Source organism: Aulonocara sp. 'chitande type north' Nkhata Bay, linkage group LG14 (genome assembly GCF_057382095.1).
Source record: "Aulonocara sp. 'chitande type north' Nkhata Bay isolate Kocher_YH1m ecotype deep benthic linkage group LG14, A_spYH_male_GT1.1, whole genome shotgun sequence".
NCBI lineage: Eukaryota > Metazoa > Chordata > Actinopteri > Cichliformes > Cichlidae > Aulonocara > Aulonocara sp. 'chitande type north' Nkhata Bay.
Genome location: NC_141357.1, coordinates 30,247,450 through 30,270,363, shown reverse-complemented (window position 1 = coordinate 30,270,363; position 22,914 = coordinate 30,247,450). Strand labels below are relative to the sequence as shown.

The window sequence follows — 22,914 nt, the reverse complement described above, 5'->3', positions numbered from 1 at the left end:
TCGGTCATATAGAAGAAGAGATAACGGCTGTCCGCCGCAGGATGGATGAGATGAGGAAATTAGAGAGACGTAGACCACAGATCAGTCTATGACTAGGATGCGAATGACATTATCAAAGGAACAATGCCAAGACTGGTGAGTAGAGGAAAGATGTAGTGGTTTCATCTCCATTTCTCTTCTAGTTGCAGGAAGTCCAAGATTATATTCAACCATTTTGGAGAATCACCCGCAAAAGACAGAAGATAAAGTGGCATCTTAGTTATTGTCAGAACAGGCAGGAAGTGATCACATGACCCTGGGAGGTCAGTTTGGCCTCTATCATAGAACAGCATCAGCTATTGACACACGGCAGTAATGACCTACCTTAGGGCTGGAAGCTTCACACAGAGTGATGATGACCCATTCCTGCCTGCAAGCTACTGCTTCCCTTCTCATCGATGCAATTACTGCACTGAGGCACGGCTGGTCATGGTCTCTTCATCTTTGCCCCCATGGCAAAGAGGAAGATCAGTTCCCTGCAGTGGCTTTTACTACTGGTCTTACAGCCAGAAATAACACTAAGACAGTGACTGTGTAAAAACTGTAAAGCTAACTGGTTAATCTGTAGCAGTCTGTAGAGGGATATCAGGTGTATTCTGTACACAGGTCGTCATGATGCATTAATTACTGTTGATGTTCATGTGCGTGTTTAGCCCCTCACCAGTGAAAAGTGAGATGACAAAGGAGGTAATTTCCTCTTTCTCTCAAGCTGGTGTTTAATTGTGTGAGCTACAGTATAGGTGATGGGGCGGGGGGTGGTGTGTGTGTGTGTGTGTGTGTGTGTGTGTGTGTGTGTGTGTGTGGGGGGGGGCTACTGGTAGGAAGGAGTCTGTGTGAGGCTTCTCCCTCCTCATTCCTTCTGACAAAGATTTTAATTCACCGTAATTATACAGATGGATTGAAATATACAGCAAGACAGGGAATCACTCCAATTATGCAGAGTTGATTAAAACTTGGACCCCATGCCAGGGTACTGCAGGAGCATGGGGGGAGTCAAGATGTGCACCACTGAAACACTGAACACATAATACCAGTTAACATCTGCAGCAAAAGTACCAAAACACTGAATATTATTTCTGTAGCTCTTGTAAGACAGATGTGTTTTTTTGTTTGTTTTTTTTCTCTATACAACAAAGCTGAACATTAACAGTTTGATGGTGTGGCGCATGGACACAAACATTTCTGGTCTGGAATGAAGGCAGAATTCTTATAAAGAAGTCTCTTTACTTTCTAATTAAGATGGATCCATGCTATTCATTTACTGTCAACTGCACACTCTGTGCAGCACAGCACATCTCTTGCATTGTGTCATTGCATATAGCTGCAGTATTGACAGACAGAAGGGGAGAAAGTCCTTAGCATCTAGAGGCCATGGCCAGCGAAGGAGAACGAGGAGGAGAAAATAGGAGGGAGGAAAAATGGAAGATGGAGAATAAGAAACAAAGAGAATGAGAGGGAGAGAGAGAGAGATCACAAATGGGGAGGGATGGAGTGAAAAGGGCAAGACATTTGTCACCCTCTCCTACAAGACCATAGGAAGAAAGAACAATATCATTAATCTCCTGACATTTCAATATTGTATTAACCTTTCTAGTGGAATTCTGTGTGCTCATTAGTCTTTTTTGAGAGAGAGAAAAATAATAATCGATAGAACAAGCTCTGGACACGATTTAGAAATACACTGCAGTCAAATAACATCTAACCTTAAGCCAGTCACATGCTTTTGCCCTGTCTTTAGCAATCTAGGTCTTTGTCTACATGAAATTAATTGGTTAAAATACAAACATATCAAGTAAAAGATACATTTAGGTGAAAGGTTGCTCTCTCAAGTAGGTTACAGTCATAAAAGAGAAAGAATGGCCTGGCTGTAAAACAACAGCTTAAGATGGCAACATAAGCACTTCAGCCATCTTATGTGAGGAGGAAAAAAAAGCCCCAAGGCCACACAAAGCATGATGTCTCACCTCCACCATGCAGTCTGTCAGCAATGGAGAGAGAGAGAGAGAAAGAGAGCGAGGGAGAGAGAGGGCTGATCCTAAAGGCGCCTAAAGCCTTTAAATTCCACCAACATGATCCTCCCCTCCCTGTAACACCTCCACTGCCCACTCACCCTTGTCCTCACCTTCCATCTATCAATGCCTGGAGAACACCCGCCATTCAAGTACCCAACACTCCCTAGGTCATTTGACTAAGAAAACACTCTAATTTATTCACATTATGTGCCCTTGGTGAACATCAAACACTGCCAGACCTTTTGTCTGTCATCATTTACTTTTGGCCTCCATGATTGGTCATGTCAGTGTTTTGCTGAACGTGTTCGGTGATGCTGTTATGGAAACATGTGCCTTTTTGAGCACTGTGATTGTCTGTTTGTGTTGGGCATTCAAAGCCCAGAGGAAAAGTCACACGGGTTCAAGGTTATTTCCAGTACTGTAATTATGGGTCTAACAAACACCTTGACTAACACTAAAGGTCTTTCAGTGGGATTGTTTGACTTCACCGGGAAATGAGTGGGAGGTAAATTCACACGCCTACTATGTATATAAGGATTTTAATCTGTTTACTTTTTCATAATGTTGCAGAAAAGAATCATATTAGTAAAAGTAGTGTATTAGGCAGGAGCCTGAGTTACAATCTATAAAGGACCAAGGAGCACATGTAAAGATTGCTCTACAATCTCTGAGTTATCTCTCTTTAATAATGCAGGTTGTATTATGTCAATGCAGACCCAGTGTTGCAAATCAATTATTTGGACTGCTGTGTGGCAAAATGGGATTTACATGACTGTTGCATCAATGTGATTAAGCACCTTGGCATGTATTTAATTTACTGCATTAGCACAAAATCAGCCATTCTAGTATTATTGTTAAATCCATTTCCAAAGAACAGTGTAATGATGGTAGTGCTAAGGTGATTATTGCATTAGTTAATTCGTCAAATGATGGGCAGCTACCCAAAGATTGGTTTAATCTGTTGTTCAATTGAAAACAAATGTATTCAGTAGATATATTTAAAAAAAAAAAAAAAAAAAAAAAAAAAATGGAGTTCAGTAGAATGCAGTAATGGAGTGAATTTTCACACTTATCTTTAGTCTTCTAGAAATGCCATATGAAGTATAACGTGATTATTTATTTATTTTTTAATGCATAGCAGTAACTGTACATCATCTCATGTGTTAGAGCAACTTTAAATGTGTTGAATGTTTTTTGTAAAACCAAAAATTTCTGTGTGTGGTCTTGGGTATAGGGGGTTCAAAGTCAGGTGAAAGTGATTGTGGTGGAGTTTTCTGGTGTTATTAAAGTAAGGTTATGTCACCAGCAGCATAGAATGGTCTTTATGCAGTGATCACGGGTAGTCATTATTATCTGAAATGCTGTGTGGGTGCAGGCCATTTCAAATAAAATGACAGTAATCCAAATTATTATTATATAATATTAATAACTAATAATAATATTATCTTTCATTAATATTCTCTAACTTTTTTGAAAAAATGGGTAATGTGTGTGATGCTCTAAGGCACTAATGTTAGTGTTGAGGGAATGGGTTATAAATCATTCACATACTTAAAAAGAAAAAAAAAACTTTCTTTCTCCCTCTCTCATCCACACCACTAGGATTTACAGTAATATCAGAGTGTCATTTGGACTGGAGAAATGTAGTCAGATGGCAATAAGGAGGGAAGATAGTCAGAACTGAGGAAATTGTTGCCTTCTTATTACTTTTAGTACATTGCAGACACTGAGAAATCCCACAGGCAAATGGGAACCATGAAGACATCACTAGGAAAGCTGCAACCACCAAATACCCGGAGAGATGAAGGCCAGTCTTGAGGAGTCAGGTGAATGAAAAGAACAAGAAGAACAATCAACACCTACGTCCTGAGAGTCATTCAATACCCTGCTGGGATAATCAGCTGACCAAAGAATGAAATAGGAGGCAGTGACATCAAGACAAGAAAGTTCATTACTGTGCAGGGTTTTACCCCAAATCCAGCACCCTGAGACTGTATGTTAAGTGGAAGAAAGAAGGCCAATGACTAGCCGGTGTTTCTCAGGATGAAACAAAGATCCATGCACTTCAAGCAACCTGTTCATACAAGAACTTTTTTTATGCTCAAGTGCTAACATTGACACATTTACACTCTTTTGGATGCATCTGAGAGCAACTTGGGGTTAGTATCTTGCCAAAAGGTATATGGCATGCAAACTGGAGCAGCCAGGGATTGAACCACCAACATACCGATTAGATTAGATCAGATCAGATGACCTGCTCTACCTCCTGAACTATAGCCACACATTGTCTGGACCTTGTTTTCTGCATATTGATTAATGGAACTAAAAACAAGTAATTCTACGTCCTCTTTTGACTGATGTGCCTGTAATTGGTTGACCTAGCCTCCTCTTCTAACGTCGCTTCTGTAGAGATATCAAAGTGGTGATTATAAGGCATGTCTTATAGCTCACAAATACTACCAGCTGGCATTCGATCTAAAATAACCCATCTTTGTGCAAGTGTTTGGGTTTTTTTGCTTGAATAACACTTTTTTTTATCTTCCTTTTTTAAATCTTTATTATATATATATATGTAAACATCACTGAGCCAACAACTGTTTAATAATTATAACAAGCACTTTGATAAAGTCCATGATTCACTGGTAGTGTTAAATGCTAGATTTTGAGATCAACTTACGGAAGCAAAGCAGAGAAAAAGCTGAGGGAAGAAAGATTCCAGGGGACAGCATGAGGAGGCTATATTCCTCTGGGTTAATTGTGCAGACCCGTCAGCACTAAATAAGGATGGTTAGAATGACTGGCTAAGTGACAAATGGATGTACAAATCATCCAGATTACTTCTTGGTTATTAAAAAAAAAAAAAAACACGCACAACTTGGATTTGGCAGGCTTCCACGGTTCCTCTCTCATTACGCCTGGCAGTCTCTCACACTGACGGCCATCCTTTACAATAACTCTCATCAGTTTAGTTTTCACAAGTTTCACGAGCTTAAGAGTTTAACACTGATTATAAACAACTCTTTTTGTAATGGCATGTAATTGTGATGAGCTGGTTGGTAAGACTGTTAAACCTAAATTAGTTTTGATTGATTGTCTGAAGAGATGGCGTTTGACCTGCAGCTGTAGTGTAAATGGCTGTGGAGAGGTGCTGGTAAGCCATCTAAACGCTGCGCACCTGTGATGATGGGTTCCTCGCTGGTGTTTTCACAGAGGGTAGTGACAGTATAAGATGAGTTGTCAGACAGAGCACAGCTGTTCACTTAATTACCTTCTAGTATGGGAAGGAGGTTAATGAAGCAGTTTTGCGATCAGAAATGAGAGACAGCCTGAATGTGCACAAAAGAAATTAGTTTTTGGCTGCTGGGAAAGCAACAGCAGTTTAAATTATTGATTGCAAAAAGTGAAACACTGAAGGCATAAAGATGGGAATTTAAAGGAGGGAGAGATGTTAGTGTGCTTATATTCCTGTATAGAGTCACAGGAAGCAATGTAATGCATGCAATAGAGTACTGAGAAGGAATTGCCTTCTGCAATTTAATCATTCACTTGTTCTCTTCAAAGTTAGGCAAAGGCAGTGAACCCAATGGCTGGTATTTTGCAATCCTTAGAACTTGTAAAAATTGCTTAGATTTGTTTTGTAATCTCTTCATTGCAGTCACCATAGACTGCTTATAAAAGATGGTTGTAGTCATTATAAAATGACCTAATAGTTAATAGTTCTGTTGTTAAGTTTTGAGCTCAGTGTTTTCGCCTTTACAATGTCGGTGTTTTGAAACCATATGTGTCTCGAGCGAGGGGTGGATCCACACAATCTCTTCTTAATGATATGTGATTGATTAATCATTAGGTAATGACTCTGGGGAATCCTCTTTCTGACTTTCAGAATGACCAATAATTTAGAAAATGTTAAATTTTGATTCATTATGATCTGAAACTACTGACTGACTTAGTAAACCATTATGACTTTATTGAGGCCAAAAAGCAGGCGAGCACAAGAACTCGGACTTCTGAGCAACTTTTTGCAACCAGGGGAGTCGCCACCTGTTGGCAGTTAAAAAGACTGCAGGTTGAGGGGACTGAGGTTGATTTAACTTTTTAAACTCAAAAGTTCTGACCCTCCTCTTTTACTGTTTATGCCTTGAATCCAGTGCCCAACTGCCTTAATACTGTATTTTTTCAATAGATCTTCTGCTCCTCTTACTGGGAAATATTTTGATTGCATAGCAGTATGTGAGAAGTTGAAACTTGTTTACTGGTCCTGTGGTGCAAATTAAGACTTTTGCAGATGAGTTTGAGCTTCTCAGTCACTATCATTTTGTATTTTGTGGTTCCCTTGTCAGCCTTGAATCTCACCAGGTGTGCAGTATGGCGTTATTTTTGTGCCACTATTCTGAGCGCACGTAAAAAAAAGTTTGTAGGTGCAAGTGTTGTATTTTGAGGAGAAATTTATTTTGAGCGAAGAAAAGCTGAATTTGAGTGAACAAAAGTCATTCCAGCGTGCAAAAAATGTATTTCAGTGTTTGCTGTTGGTCTCCAATCAGCTCGAAATGACGAAATGCAATATCCCAGAATCCATTTCGTCCAAAACTCAAACGAGGCAGTGGCGGGGGAACACAGAGTGGCGGAGTTTGAAATATTACTCTTTCTGGGTCACAGAATAAACTTTTAAGATATTTTCATGCGAGAATGGTGCTGTGTAAACTTCTAATATCTGCTCGATTCATCAAGACATCACATATTTGCATAAGTGCTCTAACGTTTTCGGAGATGCCTGTTACCCACCAGCTGACCGGGTGGTCACTCGGGTTAAACACAATATATAAGGCTGAACTGACAAAAAGATCATAGACTACACCACCAGGTATTATAGGAAAAACCATAAAGCCTTTGAACTAAAACAAACGCTGTTGTGACAGTGATGTACACTGTCTTGTTGGTATATATGTATGATTTGTATCACCTTCATGTTTCCAAACCGATATCATGAGCAGCAGCTTTTACAGCTGTGGCTCCAGCCAACATCAGCTGATACTAGAAAGTAATTTTAAATAAATTATAACAACAGCTTATCAAGCTTGAACATGCTGCTGTTGTTGTTTAGCGCAACATACGCTGGTTTCCTGTTTCTGGCGCAATGTGGGAGATAAACAAACAAGAGAGATGATCAGCTGATCATTGATCAGTTTCATCATTGAAGTAGCAACAGGAGAGGGAGGGGGAGAGAAAGAGGGGAGAAGAGGCAGCTGTGCAACGTAAAGACAGAATAACTCCAGCGTTGTCTTTTTTTCATTCTAGCTAAAGTACGGGACTCTTTTTCCCTTCAATACGAATGTATTGTAATTGGTCCAGCTCAGAGTTGATCATGACCAATTGGCTAATCCACCACCTTTCATTGTTTATACCGTTACAAAAACAAACAAACATAAAAATGAAAAATCATCATCGGCCCACCGGGCAAATGTCCGGTATGCCCAATGGCCAGTCCAGCTATGCGGTCAGCTGGTGGGTAACAAGGCATCTCCGAAAACGTTAGAGCACTTACAGAAATATGTGATGTCTTGATAAATCGAGCAGGTATTTGAAGTTCTCGCATGAAAATATCTTAAAAGTTTATTTTGTGACCTAGAAAGAGTAATATTTCAAACTCTGCCACTCTGTGTTCCTCCGCCACTGCCTCGATTGAGTTTTGGACAAAATGGATTCTGGGATATTGCATTTCGTCATTTCGAGCTGATTGGAGACCAGAACAGCCAATCAGATTTTTTTGCATCCAAGTCTGTGATTGGCTGGTTTTATGGCACAAATATAACGGTGTAGAGAAAGAGTTGAGCACGCACGGGCAGAAATGTTGAGCGCGCCAGCAACACATTGTGAGCGAGCGCAAATGCAAAAACTGAGCGAGAGGGGCTGCTATTGTGTGTGTGTGTGTGTGTGTGTGTGTGGATAATAGCAAACACCGAAATAAATTTTTTGCACGCAGGAATGAATGTTGTTCCCTCAAATTCAGCTTTTCTTCGCTCAAAATAAATTTCTCCTCAAAATACAACACTTGCACCTACAAACTTTTTTTTACGTGCGCTCAGAATAGTGGCACAAAAATAACGCCGTAGTGCAGCATATTGTTTCGGCTGTGGCGTGCCTGTTGGAGTTGCTTGTGCCCTCTCAAGACAATAATTACAATTCCACTAGATGCACTTCAGTGTCCCAGAAGTGCTTTCCACTCACCAAAAAACACTGGAGCAAGTCTATTTTTGATGGAAGTTGAATTAAGCTGTAGAGAGGACAAAGTCCGACAAACAACGCAACCGATTTGATTCTGTGGCTGCCTTGTGATTTACAATAGCAAATTAGTTTGGAGCTTCTTAGTCAGATCCATCCTGCCCTTTTGATGTCACAAACTAATAGGTGATCAGCCAGTTAATGGCAGCCCAGGCTCACCTGAAATTTGGTGAAGTCGCCGCTGAATCTGGGAATTACCTACAACCGTTACCTTTTACAGTTTAACCCTATGTGGCTCCATAGTGCAGTGGTTTACACATTTTCCTAACAAGAAGAAATATCCCCGGTTTGTTCCTGGGAGCTACCGGTGCTGTGGTGAACCCTGTGATTGGGGAACAGAAAGTATCTTTCTCTCTTATCAATTGCTACCATGCAAAAGCTTTGATGTCCTCCTAATTATACTTTTATAGTATAGAAATATTTAATTCAGTAATATAGAAATTCTAATGTAGTTATTTTACTGGTAAAACTTTTTATTTTATAAGCTTGGAACTGATTATATTTTTGCAGTCAGTAAAGGCTGCAACTAGCAGTTAAAATATTTTTTATTGTCAACCAATCTGCAACCTGTTTTTGATTAATGGAGTCATTATTTGTTTGTCCAAAAGCTCAATAGGTCCTTTTTGGCCAGACAGTAGAAAGAAATAGGGCCAAAATATACAACATAGAATTATTTCAGATGCACATATATGCACACAGGTTGAGTAACTGTAAGGACCAGACCAGAGACAGTTCACCCTCATTGTGCATATTCATGTCATTATGGGGTGAATAACCCTGGCTGCCCGGGTATCCACTTAAGATCTTTAATCACCTGCACTTCATTGTGAGAACAGGACACACCTCTGCTCATTAAAATGATGGATGGAGGCATGAGGGGATGCTCTCTCCTGTTCCAAATTTGTTCTTATTTAGAAAGGTGCTTATTAAAGAACACCTGGGGGAATGAGGGGGGAAGGGATCTCCGAGAGCTGAGGTGGTGGAGGAGGTGGTTGAGGAGCGAATCACCTATTCTGAGGGTATAGCTGCAATTATATTGTTGCTAAGTAATACAGATATCTTTCACATTTTAATTTATGTGTAAATGTTAAATGCCAAACAAACTATGTTCTCTTATTTTTAAAGAAAAAAAGTACAATTTTATTTAAAAAAAAAAATTTAAAAATGCAAAAAGAAAAAAAAAATCAACATATTCATAAATGGTAAAAAAAAAAAAATTAAAATTACTTCAATAGTAGATGCAAAATCCTGCTTCTCAGCTAGAGGCATACGTCTCTTGATGGTACAGCATGTTGAGGTGGGCAGCACTACTCATTAGCTTGTAAAAACAGGACTTAATTCCAGTTCTTTGAGGTTCATGAGGGAGTACAAAGGGGAGGAATCATCTCTATTTCTTCATCACTGCTGTTTGAATAAGCCAGTCAGACAGTGCTTGACATTAAAGACTCCCATAGGCCAGGTTATTGCCTCTTTGAGAACAAGCAGTAGGCAGGTTAGATGTAATAAACTGGAACAAATGTATTTCCGTCTCCAATTAGGATAAGTCGCTGTCTAGAGTCCCTCTGTGGTGCCAGTGTCATTTCCTGATTCTTTTTATGGATATTTTGTTTTGTTACATCAGCAGCCACCCATCACAGAGTGAGTGACGAAAAGGGGTGAGTACTGTATTCACTCTCTTATGTAACCTCATTGAATTCTCCTTACACCTAATTGGCAGCAATCTAGGCCTGTCAAATTGAATATAATCCCTTCGCTGTTGGTTTTAGCTTCCCTCTATGGTTCCAAATGCCTTTACTGAATGACATGGCATGCTGATATTGTGAGTAATGGAGAACACTAATGGAATTGGCATTAGGTAATACATTTGAATAGCTACAGTACAGAACAGAAATGGCTATTTAGCGACTGAGCCAAGAATATTGATAGTTCCCTCCTTGATGGTGTTGTTGAAGTACATTGTATACTTTTGGTTGAGGTCAGCTCATATTAGTTCTCATTAAAAGTGTTTAATGTAGCTGATGCAATTACACTTGGGTCATTATGATCAATTACATTTATGGTAAATATATCATTAAAATAAATGTGTGCCTTTTATGAATCATTTATTACACCAGCAGAAATAGTTTTGTATACTTCGCACACATTATTGATTAGTCAGAAATGGGAAATTAATAGAAATCCTGTTTATGTTTTTGAAAAGTGCTAAAAACGAATTGAACATCTCATTGCTTATGTTGTGCAATACTCTAGAAAATGCTCTGGAAATCCTGACAACGTTTTGGGGGGTTGGCAGTGGGGGGTGTCAGCTATATGCAACTGAGAGATCAAAGTGGAAAGTGGATCACATTTTGCACATTATTTTAGTTTCTTATTTTGAAAAGTTAAAATGTGGTGTTGGCTGTATTTAGCAGCCTGGGAGTTATCCAGTATTTAGTAATGCAAAAATAATATAAATGATTAAAAGCTGCATATTGTCAACATGCTTTACTCTGTTTATAAGTCTGTGGTATTAGAGTTGCACAACATGTCCTCAAAATTCTGTTCCGATATTTGGAAAAATGTTGGCTCATGTTCCTGATGATGCAGTGAAAAAAAATTGTTTATCTGCATTTATAAGTTATTTTATCTTTTGGTTTTAAGTAAAACCGTAAAGAAACCCTTTAGTTTAACAGTCACTAAAGTAACTTAACCTTTCTAACTTGTCAGGAGCTGCACAATATTGTCACATTATAAGACTGAAAAGTATTTTCCATCTAGGATCTAGTCAAGAAGGGTTGCCTCATTGTTTTGTGCACTATAGGAACAATATTGCGATATGATGCAAAAACTTGCAAATGACTCCAAATGATTTGATGTAGCACAGACCTGTTACAGTATAAAAGGCTAAAACTGCCATTTAGATATTTGACCCAATAGTGACAAAATGCTTGCTGCAGACGTGCAGAGAGTATCACAGTTTTTCAGTTCTTACTGCCAGCAGCAGCTCCTTTTGTGCCGTGATGAAAGATGTGTGCGCAGGTGGGCAGCTTATAAAAACTTGGTTCTGTGTTCCCTTAACGGTGATGTGTGTTGGTACACAATACTGTTTCTTAGTGTGTTTCTTACTTGCAGACAAGAAAATGGAGGCAGCTTCTTAGTAGTGATGTGCAGATCGATACTGAAATATAGATTCCTCCGATACCAGTCATTTATGTTCTAGAATCGATTCTCATAATAAAATGTAGATATTTTAGTAATTTAGGGTAGATTTGTAGTTTATCATTAACAGGAACACAGTGGAAAGAAACTATATCATTCAGATTGTCTACATTGGAAGGAACTACTTCCTCTTCCGCCTTTCATAATCATATGCGACTGTATAAATGTGTCGCTGCCCCGAGTGCGCACTCACAACAATGACTGATCGTAAATGGAGTCATGTGCGGACGTATTTTACCTCCACAAACAGCCGAGTCGTGGTTTGCGATACAGGTGGCAAGACAGTGAGGTGTTGTGGCAACACCACTAACCTCGTCAAATACCTCAGTAAATCATATCACAGAATATGACGAGCTTATGTTGAGGCGAACTGAAGAGGAGGAGAGGGACGGGTGCTGCTAGGGCGAGACAGACGTCTCTCACGGAGTCCTTTAGTACCGCAGGCAAGAAACGTGTTCAAATAGCACACAGCTTCAGTTTTTGAATTTCTATATGATAATTCTGCATTGTCAAGTGATAAGAACAAGTAGTCTAATGTCCTGTTATCATTATGAAGCTATACAATAGCAATACAATAAATAAAATAATTTTTTGTACAAAGTATCTGTATCGGATCAATATCGTCGATACCACCCTGAATTTTACTTGGTATCGGATCGGAAAGGAAATCAGTGGAATCGCACATCACTACTTCTTAGGAAAAGAAAACAGGGCAATACATAGGTTGTTGTTTTTTTTTTTTTGTTTTTTTTTCCCCCCCCCCCCATTCTTATGCTGAGGGGGCATAATTGCACATAATTGAGTCTATGGTGCGATCATCTGTGTCATTATGACATTGTCTTTTTTTTTTTTTCTCCCTGCCTTGTAACGGTTTCGATATGAGTTGTACAAACTTTAGCTTTGTTTGGGGTTTTTCCAAAAACACCAAACTAGGAGGCCTGGGAAAGCCTCAGGATCCCTGCAGGAGTTGGAAAGTGTTCCTGGGAATAAATTCTGGATAAGCGGTAGAAATCTGATGGCTGGAAAGATTCTTCAGTAGGAGTGGGGTTGTGCCAAAAACACCAAAGGAAAATGGATGTTGAGTCATAGAATAACAAATTGTTGGTCTTAACCTTTTTGTGGATTTGAGCTTTTAAAAAAAAAGGATATAGGCTTATCCTTTCAGAAAATACTGACAAATGACCAAAGGAACATTTATAATTTGAACTTTTTTTTTTATTCATCTTTTTTTAAAGTTCTTTTTACTTTTTTGCTTTACGAAACAAATGTTTGCAGATGTCCTATGAATAAACAACAGCACCCTTTCTCCTTAAAACAGGGCTCAATCAGCCCTTTAGTATCAAGAAAAGAGACTCTTCTTGTCCAATTACAACCTCTCCAGATTCCCAAAGTGACATTTTTCCTGTATTTGACATTCATTTAAGTGCATTCGGAGTCAGCATTACCATTTCAATTAATGTGCAATAGCTGAGTTTATGGTCAATGTGAAAAGGTATTTACATTGCAGCTATGACTCACATTAACTGTTGTTGTCATCACTTGTGTCAGAACTGGAGAGGAAGACAATCACAACATAAGGAGTCTCCTTTCAAGCACAGCCTTTGTAAACGGCAATCTTTACCTACAACATCATCATCATCATCATCATCAGGATTAACTAGACTCTTTTGTCATACCTGTTTTCCTCCAGTAAGACAAAAAGGTTAATAGATAGAATGGTTTAAAATAAAGTTTAGTGATTGTGCTTTTAAAACCAAAGTAAAACAAACAACAAACATTGATGACAACACAAAACATAACAGTGCATTATAAAAAAAAAAAAAAGGAAAAATCCCAAAGTGGCACTTTCTTGGGGAAGCTAAATAATATAGCAATTTACAACATGGATGGAATTGATAAAATAATTATATTTACTGGCATAATAAAATTAGAATTTGCAAAAAATAAAACAAGGAAGACAATTTTGAGGTACCACAATGGGTAAAACAAGAAGACATCATGTATACATGTATATTTACAGACAGTCCACCTCTCTCTGCTTGCAGCTAATTTATTACAGTAACATCTCACTGTATGGGCTTTCCAAAGTTCTTTTCAAGGCAAGCTGAGTCATGTCAATATCTGGAGTAAGAGTTCACTCCATATTGCATTGGAATTATACATAAATATACTACTGTGTATTTTGTTTTGAATGCACCATTTTATTCTTCACTCTTTCGTTTTTTTCAATGGACATATAAAATGATAAGTTAGAAAAAAAACAACATTGGTCTGTTTTCCAGATGTAAAGAAACACTACTGATGTACAGTATGAGGGCAGCCAACATGATGGTGAAATACTAAGATATTTAAAACTGTAAGAGAAACAATGGTGCTCCATTCTTGGACAAAAAATCAGAACAGTCTGTCCTTTTCCTCCTCCTTCAGCTTTCTACCATCTGGGAAAAACAAAAACATTTTGGTTAGCACAAAGGTCAGCCAATATTGACTCACTGTAGATCTGTATCTGTGTATCCCATTGTTGGAGGACAATTTAAACAAAAGTATTTTATATACGAAATTATTGGCTGCAAAGGATTTTGATTCTTTGCAATCAATACCTTATTAAAGTCATAGACATCACCAAAAGCCGTTTTGTTCAGCCAGGCCATCACTGGCCATGTAACATTTTCTGTAAATTCTGTGAATCTCGGGCAGCTCGACTTGGGGGAAGTGTTTCCAGCTGCACGTCCTTTACCTGGAGTCGAGTGTTTTAACTGATGCATGAAACGATACATTTTTAGACATAAGTTGTAACGGCCGCCGTTTTCTTTGTGAGTATTTATTACACGGCGTGCTGCGGGGAAAAGCCTGTTCTAACGTTTGACTCCAAGGTTTATTTTTTTAGCACCTGGTGGCTCTTTTTTACTTCTCATCCGTTAATAATCTGCTCTTTCACGTGATTCAGTTTATTTTGAAAAGTCTCAACAGGCTCTTGAGCTTTATTGTGAAAGGTTTATGTGGAACTTAAACAAGCGGACACACGATGCTGTTACTGTCGTTGTTGCTAATGACAACGCATAAAAACAGGCGCTTGTCCGTCCATAATGTGGTTATATTAAATATAAGAGAAAGAGATTTGGACTGTGAAGTGTTGTCTGTTGGTTGAACCTGAGCTGAGCTGAGAGTATATCCCTGTACAGAATGAATCCATCTACTTCTATCAGCAGTCGCATCATAAATAAACGCTAGTGACCCAGTTTCATTGGCGGCTGTACGTACCCATTTTTGCTGTGTTTTTGATCAGGAACTGTTGCAATCCTACTAATTACTTTCCTTTTCACGCCATTCTGGTACAAGATAATTTTGGTTTTATTTTTGTTTTCTTTTTTTCTTTTTGTCCAGAAGAACTGTGCTCTTTTATGTGATATGTCTACCTCCTTAAGACTAGCTAACTATTGCATAGGGTTTTTCCTAACCAAGGAAAGAATTTTGTGGTCATTCACTTCAGGTGTTTTCATTGGTCTTTCAGGCCTTTTGGTATTGCTGAGCTGCCTAGTGCATTCCTTGTTTTTAACAAATATGGATTTGGGCCATTACTATAATTTTTGCTTTCTCTCTGATAGGTTTATTTTGGCTTTTAGCCAGTAGTGTCTTTCCCTCTTTTGCATGATGATCTTTTTTTCCTCATGTTAAGACTTCCAGTTATTGAGACTTAACCTGCCTACTACACTATTTGTCAGTCAGTTGTCCAATTCCTTTTCAGCCTCTGAAAATTGCCAAACAACTAATGCAATATGTTTGGTAAAAATACCTTGATTTAAAATATAGAGCCGTTGAAATAAAGTTGGCTCTATACAGTCTGATGGTGTAGAGAGCCAAAAATGACAAAGATTGTGTCATTGTCCAAAAACTGTATTCAATCTCTTGCCAAAATTAACAGATGCAAACATGGGACATTGTCTTTGACATTACTCAAGTAGAATGCAGATGCCCATCAAGTATATTTCAGAGAAGTAGAATCTAAGACTACCCTTTACCTCTATCTCTTCATCTCCTGGTTGGAAGGCTCTGGAGGTGTTGAGGCCCATATCTGCAGGGTTCCTTCGCCCTCCTTCTCCTCTCCGCCGGCCCCCTGAGCCCCGGGAGGACATGGAGCTAGAGGAGCTTGGGTCTCGGGGGCTGTTGACTGTAGGGAACTGTGGTCGGCTATACGGCATAATGTCTTCTGAACCTATAAACAGGGAACAATAGTTAAGAATCAAGGTGCTACCCATCGGACTGAAGAATTCCTTTATGCTGTAACTATCGTAGTACCTGCATGCTGGCGTGCTTTGTTGGTAGTGCTACTCTCATGTTTATTCCCTTTCCCTCCGTGAGCAGTCTTTTGTCTATCCTGAGCATCTTTGCGTTCAGATGAGCTGGTTCTGGGGTCCGAGTCCTCTCGGGCTCGATATCCCCCTGTTCCTCCTCTCTTGTCTCGACCTTCACCGGCTTTGGGGGAAATCACTCCCCGGCCCTCCAGAGCTACCTTGGAAGGGTGTGTAGGGGACTTGAGCACTGCTGGAGGGGGGATGGGTGGAGGTGGGAGATCTGAAAAATAAACACAGGAAGCAAAAGCACATTAAAAACAAAATAAAACCCCACAAGAGTTTAGAAAATTGCAACAGACTGGAGAACAAGATCTGTGTACTTATGAAACTTTAGTGTGTATCATCTGTCACTCACTTGTCTCACACCTGCAAGGTGATGCACAAACACAGCTGTGATGTGTGTACATACACCCAGAGCTGCAGACATAGCCATGCTGAACGGAAACTCCTCCAAACAGACAGTAAACAGAACAGATGACATTAGAGAGGCTGAATCTGCCAGAGAGTTATGAGATTTGAGCAAGAGAGGAGGGGAGTGTGACGGTCAGCAGCTGCCTCTCTGGCCTATTCGACTTCTTCTGTCGATGAATCAATGCTGCTTGTCCTTGAGCCATTATTCATATGAGACCAGCCAGTGAGCCGCCTGGCCTCTCACACATCACACGGCTATCTAAACAAAACGCAGAGCAAAAGCCTTGTCTGCTTGCGATCAATGGCATTTCATCTTCTAATCAGCTACCAACCTGGAGGATGGTTTTGTTGGCAGCCAGACCCATAATCCACATTGGATTAGAACGTTATTAAACATAGTGAGCGTCAGCTCTTACACTTAAGATCTCAGTGGCTACCTCACAGACTTTAAGACAAAACTGGATTAGAAGAATCAAAGATTTTTATTCTTTTTTTTTTTTTTTTAAACACAACAAGCTAATGGGGCTGGTAATGTCTTTGCTGTGTTGTTTTAGCAGTATAGTGAAGCTTCAATACACTTTCCTGATTATCCTCCACTCCCCTTGAATACAAAAGGGATGGTCAATATCATATAGCAGAGAGGCGTCTGCAGTTTTTTAATATCTGTCTTGCCTCCTGAGTTCTGCCTCAGTCAGAGTCCGATCAATGCCACAGTCTTTGAGCTATAGCTTGCTACAACGGAGGAGCTGAGCGCCTTTTAGATTTACGAGGAAATATCGGCGAGAACAGAGCTCAGATCTGAAACTGTCTCAGAGCTTGCCAAGGAGGATTAATCTGAGGGTCTGGTGGTTAATTAGGCAGGCAAGGCTGAAGCATATCGGAAGAGAAAGGAAAGGGTTAAGTTCGGTGAGGAAGCAGACAAAGGCATCAGAGTCAAACATAATATGAATCATGGAGAGAATATAACTTCACATCAACTGTGCAAACAAAAGAAATGACTAGGTCAAAAAAGGATAAGTAGTAGGGAAGTGAGGCTGCTGAGGTGCAGGGGTAGAGGTGTTGATTTTTTTTTTCTGGTTAGCAGTCTTAACCTAAAGAAATTAGGACACCTCAGGGATATATAAACAAATGACAGATATGTGTTTGCCTCTGTAAATGTAATTTGTGCCTAGAAAACAGGGTTTGTTTCCTTTCTTTTAAATTTCATTAAATCTTTTTTACCTATCACCTCAGAAGCAGTATTCCAAACCACAGACGGGGTCTGTAGGGTGGGAGGGTGGGTGGGTGGTTGGGGGCAGGGGAGGCAATAAACTCTAAATGAAAAACAATCCATTCAGATCAAATGTAATCAGCAGGAGGACTGATAGGCAGACAGAACTGCAGAGCTGTCAGTACGCCCCCTCCTTGCTCAAACAAAGACGGAGCAGAGCAGGAAAGGAGAGGAGAGTGGAGTGGGATGGAGAGATCACGCCAATGGGAGGGGCAGCGGATGGGGAGGAAGCCAGGATATAAGGATGATGGTTTTTGGGGCGGGGGGGGGGGGGGGGGGTTCTGCAGTGATATAGCTGGTCTGGCTCCCAGTGAGCTGGATATTAAATCTCCCTGTCAAGTGCTTCCAACACTCAAGGACACCTGACACTAAGAGGAGAGCCAGCTCTGGGACAGCACATACTGTACACACAGGAGTGACAATGTGCACATTCTCAAATACAGATAAATAATAATAATTAAAAAAAAAAAAGATCTTTCCACAAGATCAAAGCAGAAAGGAAGTGGGGAAAAACAGGTTGGTAGGCGGTAGGCTTCTGAGTTTTAAATGATGGTGCTATAAAATGTTAATTGCTCTGTCCCTTAACAAGGTTAAAGCTTTTCCTTCTCTGTGCAGCTGTTCCAGTATTTAGCCTCTTTTTAGTTTATGTTCCACCCCTACTGAGCTAGGTGATGCTTCAGTATGAGCCACAGCACCTTGATCCATTTCATTAGTGGCTAGAGTAGAGAGACATCCTAGTGTCAGCATCTCCAAGCTGGGCAGAGCCCCCGTGAGACAACCCCCCTCAATTTCTTCCCACCATGGCCCTGGCCTCCAGCCCACCACTCGCCCGATCTGTTCAGCCCTGCCACAGATTAGGAGTGAAGCCACGTATGCATGCGCATAAACACATGAGAGAAGATGATTAAAATTCTGGCTTACAGCACACCCATACTCAGTCATTTACAGACACTCTGTCACAGATAACTGCACTTCTCCCTTCCATATCTTTACAGGAAATATAGGAGCAGCATTGATACAAACTGACCATCTGTGTACTTGTGGGATACAGCTAAACTGCTGCCACTTGTCTGTGTAAATAATGATAAGTGATAAAGAGACTGTGTGTGACCGGATGGAGATGATAAACATTTAATTTTCTTGATAATTGATCATTTTTAGATGCTGCATAACACACACACACACACACACACACACACACACACACACACACACACACACACCAACCATAGGCTTTAAACAAAAAAAGACCTGAAAGAAATATTCGTTAAAACAAGACTTGTAATTCTGGATGACTATTACTTGAACCTGAAATGTTTTTACTTAATTGTCAGAAAGGATTTTTACTATTTTATCTTAGTACTCTACAATATCAAATGAGCCTGTTTTAAATATAACTAGATGTAATTAAAAGATGTGTACCTTCATTGAAAACTTCACGTCTCTGGTTCGCTGGATGACCTACTGGATGTTGTTTCTGCTTTTTAGGAGGCCTCCTGTGTACAGCGGCCATACTCATGTTACTGTCTGTAGACACCGGGCTGCCAGGACGGTGACTTGATGGGTTTATTTGGTATTTTCGTGCTGACAAAAGAAACAGAACAATAGTTTTTTTCCCCTCTTTTTCTTGGACAGCAAGAGAATAAAATTATTGCAATAAAATTAAATTATTTCCTATAAAAGTGGTCTACTTTACCCGACGCTCCCCCAACTTCTTGGCCCTGTGAATTATGGTACTTTGCCACCCTGAGGCCTGAATACTCTGCAGCTGCAGCAACCGCTTGAGCAAAGTCGGCGTCTGTGAAGAAGGATCCATCTGATGAGCTGACTGCACTGGATCTCCCCGAAGAGACATTATCCTCTTCGGAAGCTGACCCCCATCCGTTGATCATGGAGCCCGTCACTGAGCTCTCCAGGTCCCCCATGCTGGATGCAGGCGTCTGTTCTAGCCCTCGTAGCAGCAACCTCCGTGGATGCATCTGGGGATGGTGAGGGTTTGTGTGGGGGTGGGTGTGGTGGTAGTGCATCTTAGCCACCTCTGCATCTGTCTCATCGCCGTCCTCCTCTTCCTCCAGTATGTCCTCCTCCTCCATACCATCCGTGTCCAAGGCTAACGGGGTGTTGATATACCCATATGTGTGTGAAGGAGACATGGGCCTGGGAGGGGGTGGGGGGCTCACAGCATGGCGCCTATAAAAAATGAGAAGAAACTCATAAACTGTAGAGTTTTTTGCATCATTAAATCATAGTTACCCAGTTATGGAAAAAACAACCTAATCGTCCCATGTTTTAGCCAATTGACTACAAATGAGGTGCTTTACTGTTGATGATGCTGATGATCTTCTGATGTCACATTAGAAGTTAAGTTTTGATCACCCCAATGATGTGAATTTGCTAATTTATTTTAAAATGGCTTCTCTGTGGAAGATGAACTTCAAATTCATTATGGCATCCCCCCCCCTTCAGGCACAATAACAGGGATGAGTTTTCCAAAACAGTTCTATCTCACAGCTGGATTTCTGCACAATTATAATCACTGACAAAAATACATTTGACTAAATTTACGCTGATGTGCTACCTATTTGAAACACATTTAAAAAAAAAACAAAAAAACCCCTAAATGTTCTACTGCTTGAATCCCCGTACTATACTGAAATGAACTGCAACAAATGACTCCCTAGAAGGTAAGAAATCAGTCTAAAACCTAAGATATGCTTTTGAAAAATGGCCAACGGTGCACACAATATACAGACGATATACATGGAGTTTAATGGGCTCAATCAGGAAAACAGCCATGAATTTCAAATGCAAAGTAAATCATGTTTCTTTATGAGGCTTTAGAGAATAGATACATTTCTTGAGGATTTTTTTTTCTTTTCAGCAGCTGAGTGCTCTTATTCTGCTACTTTATTCTTGCAGACAGCTTGACATCATGCTGCTGTACCTGCGTTCATGGCTGTCTGGGGCATCCTGGAGCATCGGCTGCATCTCCTCCTGGGGTGAGGGGGTGAGAGTGGCTGTGGACTGGTGACTGTAAGACACGGCAGCAGGGGAAGAAGCTGCCCCACGGATGGGAGGAGTGGGCCCCCTCTCCATCTCTTCTTCCTCCTCCAGCTCATCAGGCTGCAGGTACATGTGAGAGGGGGGCATGGGGCACTGCATGTCTGGATCACAGCTGCCAGCAGAGAGAAACAAGCCTCATTACCTTCATATCACTCAGCAAAAACATGAATGTTTTTTTTTTTTTATTGAAGCCAGAAAACATCCTCTAAATATTCATGTCAGCCTTCTATCAGAGTCTGACATGAACCTAGCACTAATGGACAGAAAATGCTCGGGGCAATTGTTTGGAATGAATGTGGAGAAAAGGCAGCCACAATGAACTAGTATTTAAATATACTGTCAGATCAGATGACCATTTAGACATGTCCCACCTTTCTTCCATCGGTAGAGAGTATTCCTCTGTGTTCCGAGTTGGGGGTGGGTTTGCAGGAGGAGGGGGCAGAAGGTCAGCCCAATTCATTGTGCTTTGTTTGGGTACTTTGGGGGTGCGCACTCCCTTCTTTTGACCCTGACTCCCTGTTCACAAAAGGGAAAACGATCATTCACAGGACCGCTACAGATACACATACTCTCTGTCTCTAAAAATCACATCAATTATTAATGCTGGAGAAATCACAAGGTAACAAAGATACTGACAGCAGAGACAATTGACATTAATAAGGCTGACTGACAAGAAAACGATAATTTTACATGTGAGAGTGAAAAGGCTAATGCAACTCTCCAATTTATGTAAGTATGCCCATACTGCTCAGAAATTAAATGAGGGGAAATACTATAAAACAGCTATTTCCCTGAAGGGGTATAACCCAGTATGAAGAGAAAAGGTAGAAGGAAAACAGCAGAAAAGGGTCCAATTAATAGAAAACTATTAAAATTGTGAACCAATGAGCTGTGATGTGCAGGCAGCACTAAAGGCTGCTCCTTAATGGCTTGAACTTCAAACGCAATATCAGAATGGATACATGGCATTAAGGTGGCAGTGTTGCATGCCGTCTGCAATGTGTTATCATTTGTCCTTGTCCAAAGACAGACATTGAGGCCATGATGAAATTAGGCTGCTCCATACTGGAATTAAAGTAAAGCCAATTAACGGAAGTAATGCAAAATAAGCAAGGACAAACACAGAAATAAAAAGTACAAAGCAGAATAACAAACACAAAATAATTTGAAGATGCATTTCCTTTTATCTAATTTGCTTTAAACATCCTTGGATGATGTTGCATAAAGAAAACAAAAAACAATGGAAACATGCTCTCATGCCTTTGTTTCAAAGTACTGTTGGCACTTGTTTTATTCACCATGTTTCCACACTGAAGGCTTTGCTTCAAGATGGGCTAACATGCAAATTAATCAAATTACGATTGAAAGCATATTTTATTAGTGGCTCAAAGTGATTTAAAGCCTTTGAGAAAACTGGGATTTTAAAATGGAGCTTGAGGGTATATGTGATTATAGAATTCATAGTAATAATTTAGCTGGAAAAATAATATTTTGCCTTTTTTTTTTTCTTCCTGCGAACATCGAATGAGAGTCTGTGTTGATTTGTATAACAGCCGACTGCCCGACCTGAAAAAACTCCTGTCCTTGATCCTCTAACCATCTTACCGGAGGTACTACTGCTGCCCCGGTCAGAGCTGTTGTAGGAGCCCCCAGTGTGGCTGTCATGAGTCTGGCTGTAGGGAATTGTGGCTGGCATAGGGCTGTCACCTCCTCTGTAGCGATCTGGTGGTGAGGATAGTGAAGGATATAGTTATTGCAGGGAGGCAGGCAAACAGGGACACCACAAAGACGACTACTTTGTACTAAACAAAGATCACCGCTTTACATTAGAAACGTTAAACAATATATGGAGTGAAATGAGATTACACCGAGAACTATGTATTTAGCTACACATGAGGCATGCAGGTCATGCTTTCATATTCATTCTCATGTGAGTATGTGAACACATGCAACAGCTGCACTGAAATCTTAAAACTATCACACCAGCTGTGGTTCCTTTCTGCAGGTACGACCAGGTGATGATAGCTTCATTCAAAGCATCTTTAAAGATCTTTGAGTTATCTTTATCTTTCCTTTAGAAATCTGACACCAAGGATAAACTCTCACACCTGCTTTCGTTATAAAACAAGACACCCCAGATACCAAAAGATGATAGCAATTCAAGCCTGGCCCTCATTTAGCAGTAAAGATTCTACTTGATTGCGTGGAGAGGTTGCATGAATGCCATACAGACAGGCAGAAAGACAGTGATGGTGCTTTTGTTGAATGAAAAGGACTGAGACAGAGCCAA

At 40.2% G+C, this 22,914-nt stretch overlaps 1 protein-coding gene and 1 long non-coding RNA gene across 8 annotated transcripts in view; one reads left to right on the top strand and one right to left on the bottom strand.

Moving 5' to 3' along the window:
- Positions 1 to 22,914, top strand: part of LOC147314909 (uncharacterized) — a 43,859-nt gene that overhangs the window by 16,731 nt on the left and 4,214 nt on the right. Inside the window, exon 2 of the long non-coding RNA XR_015124728.1 lies at positions 20,481 to 20,690. This is a non-coding gene — a long non-coding RNA (uncharacterized LOC147314909). The remainder of the gene's footprint in view (positions 1 to 20,480; positions 20,691 to 22,914) is intronic.
- robo1 (roundabout, axon guidance receptor, homolog 1 (Drosophila)) overlaps positions 11,513 to 22,914 on the bottom strand; it is a 226,514-nt gene continuing 215,112 nt past the window's right edge. For 5 of the 7 annotated variants that reach the window (XM_086262022.1, XM_086262019.1, XM_086262017.1 and 2 more), the window contains 9 exons: positions 22,230 to 22,346; positions 20,996 to 21,140; positions 20,506 to 20,736; positions 19,258 to 19,751; positions 18,984 to 19,145; positions 16,236 to 16,328; positions 15,825 to 16,100; positions 15,548 to 15,741; positions 11,513 to 13,966 (listed from right to left, as the gene is read on the bottom strand). In XM_086262022.1, the coding sequence (XP_086118148.1) occupies positions 13,952 to 13,966; positions 15,548 to 15,741; positions 15,825 to 16,100; positions 16,236 to 16,328; positions 18,984 to 19,145; positions 19,258 to 19,751; positions 20,506 to 20,736; positions 20,996 to 21,140; positions 22,230 to 22,346 (1,727 nt within the window). In that variant the 3' untranslated portion in view covers positions 11,513 to 13,951. The remainder of the gene's footprint in view (positions 13,967 to 15,547; positions 15,742 to 15,824; positions 16,101 to 16,235; positions 16,329 to 18,983; positions 19,146 to 19,257; positions 19,752 to 20,505; positions 20,737 to 20,995; positions 21,141 to 22,229; positions 22,347 to 22,914) is intronic. The other 2 variants (XM_086262024.1, XM_086262020.1) reach the window with 1 other exon arrangement.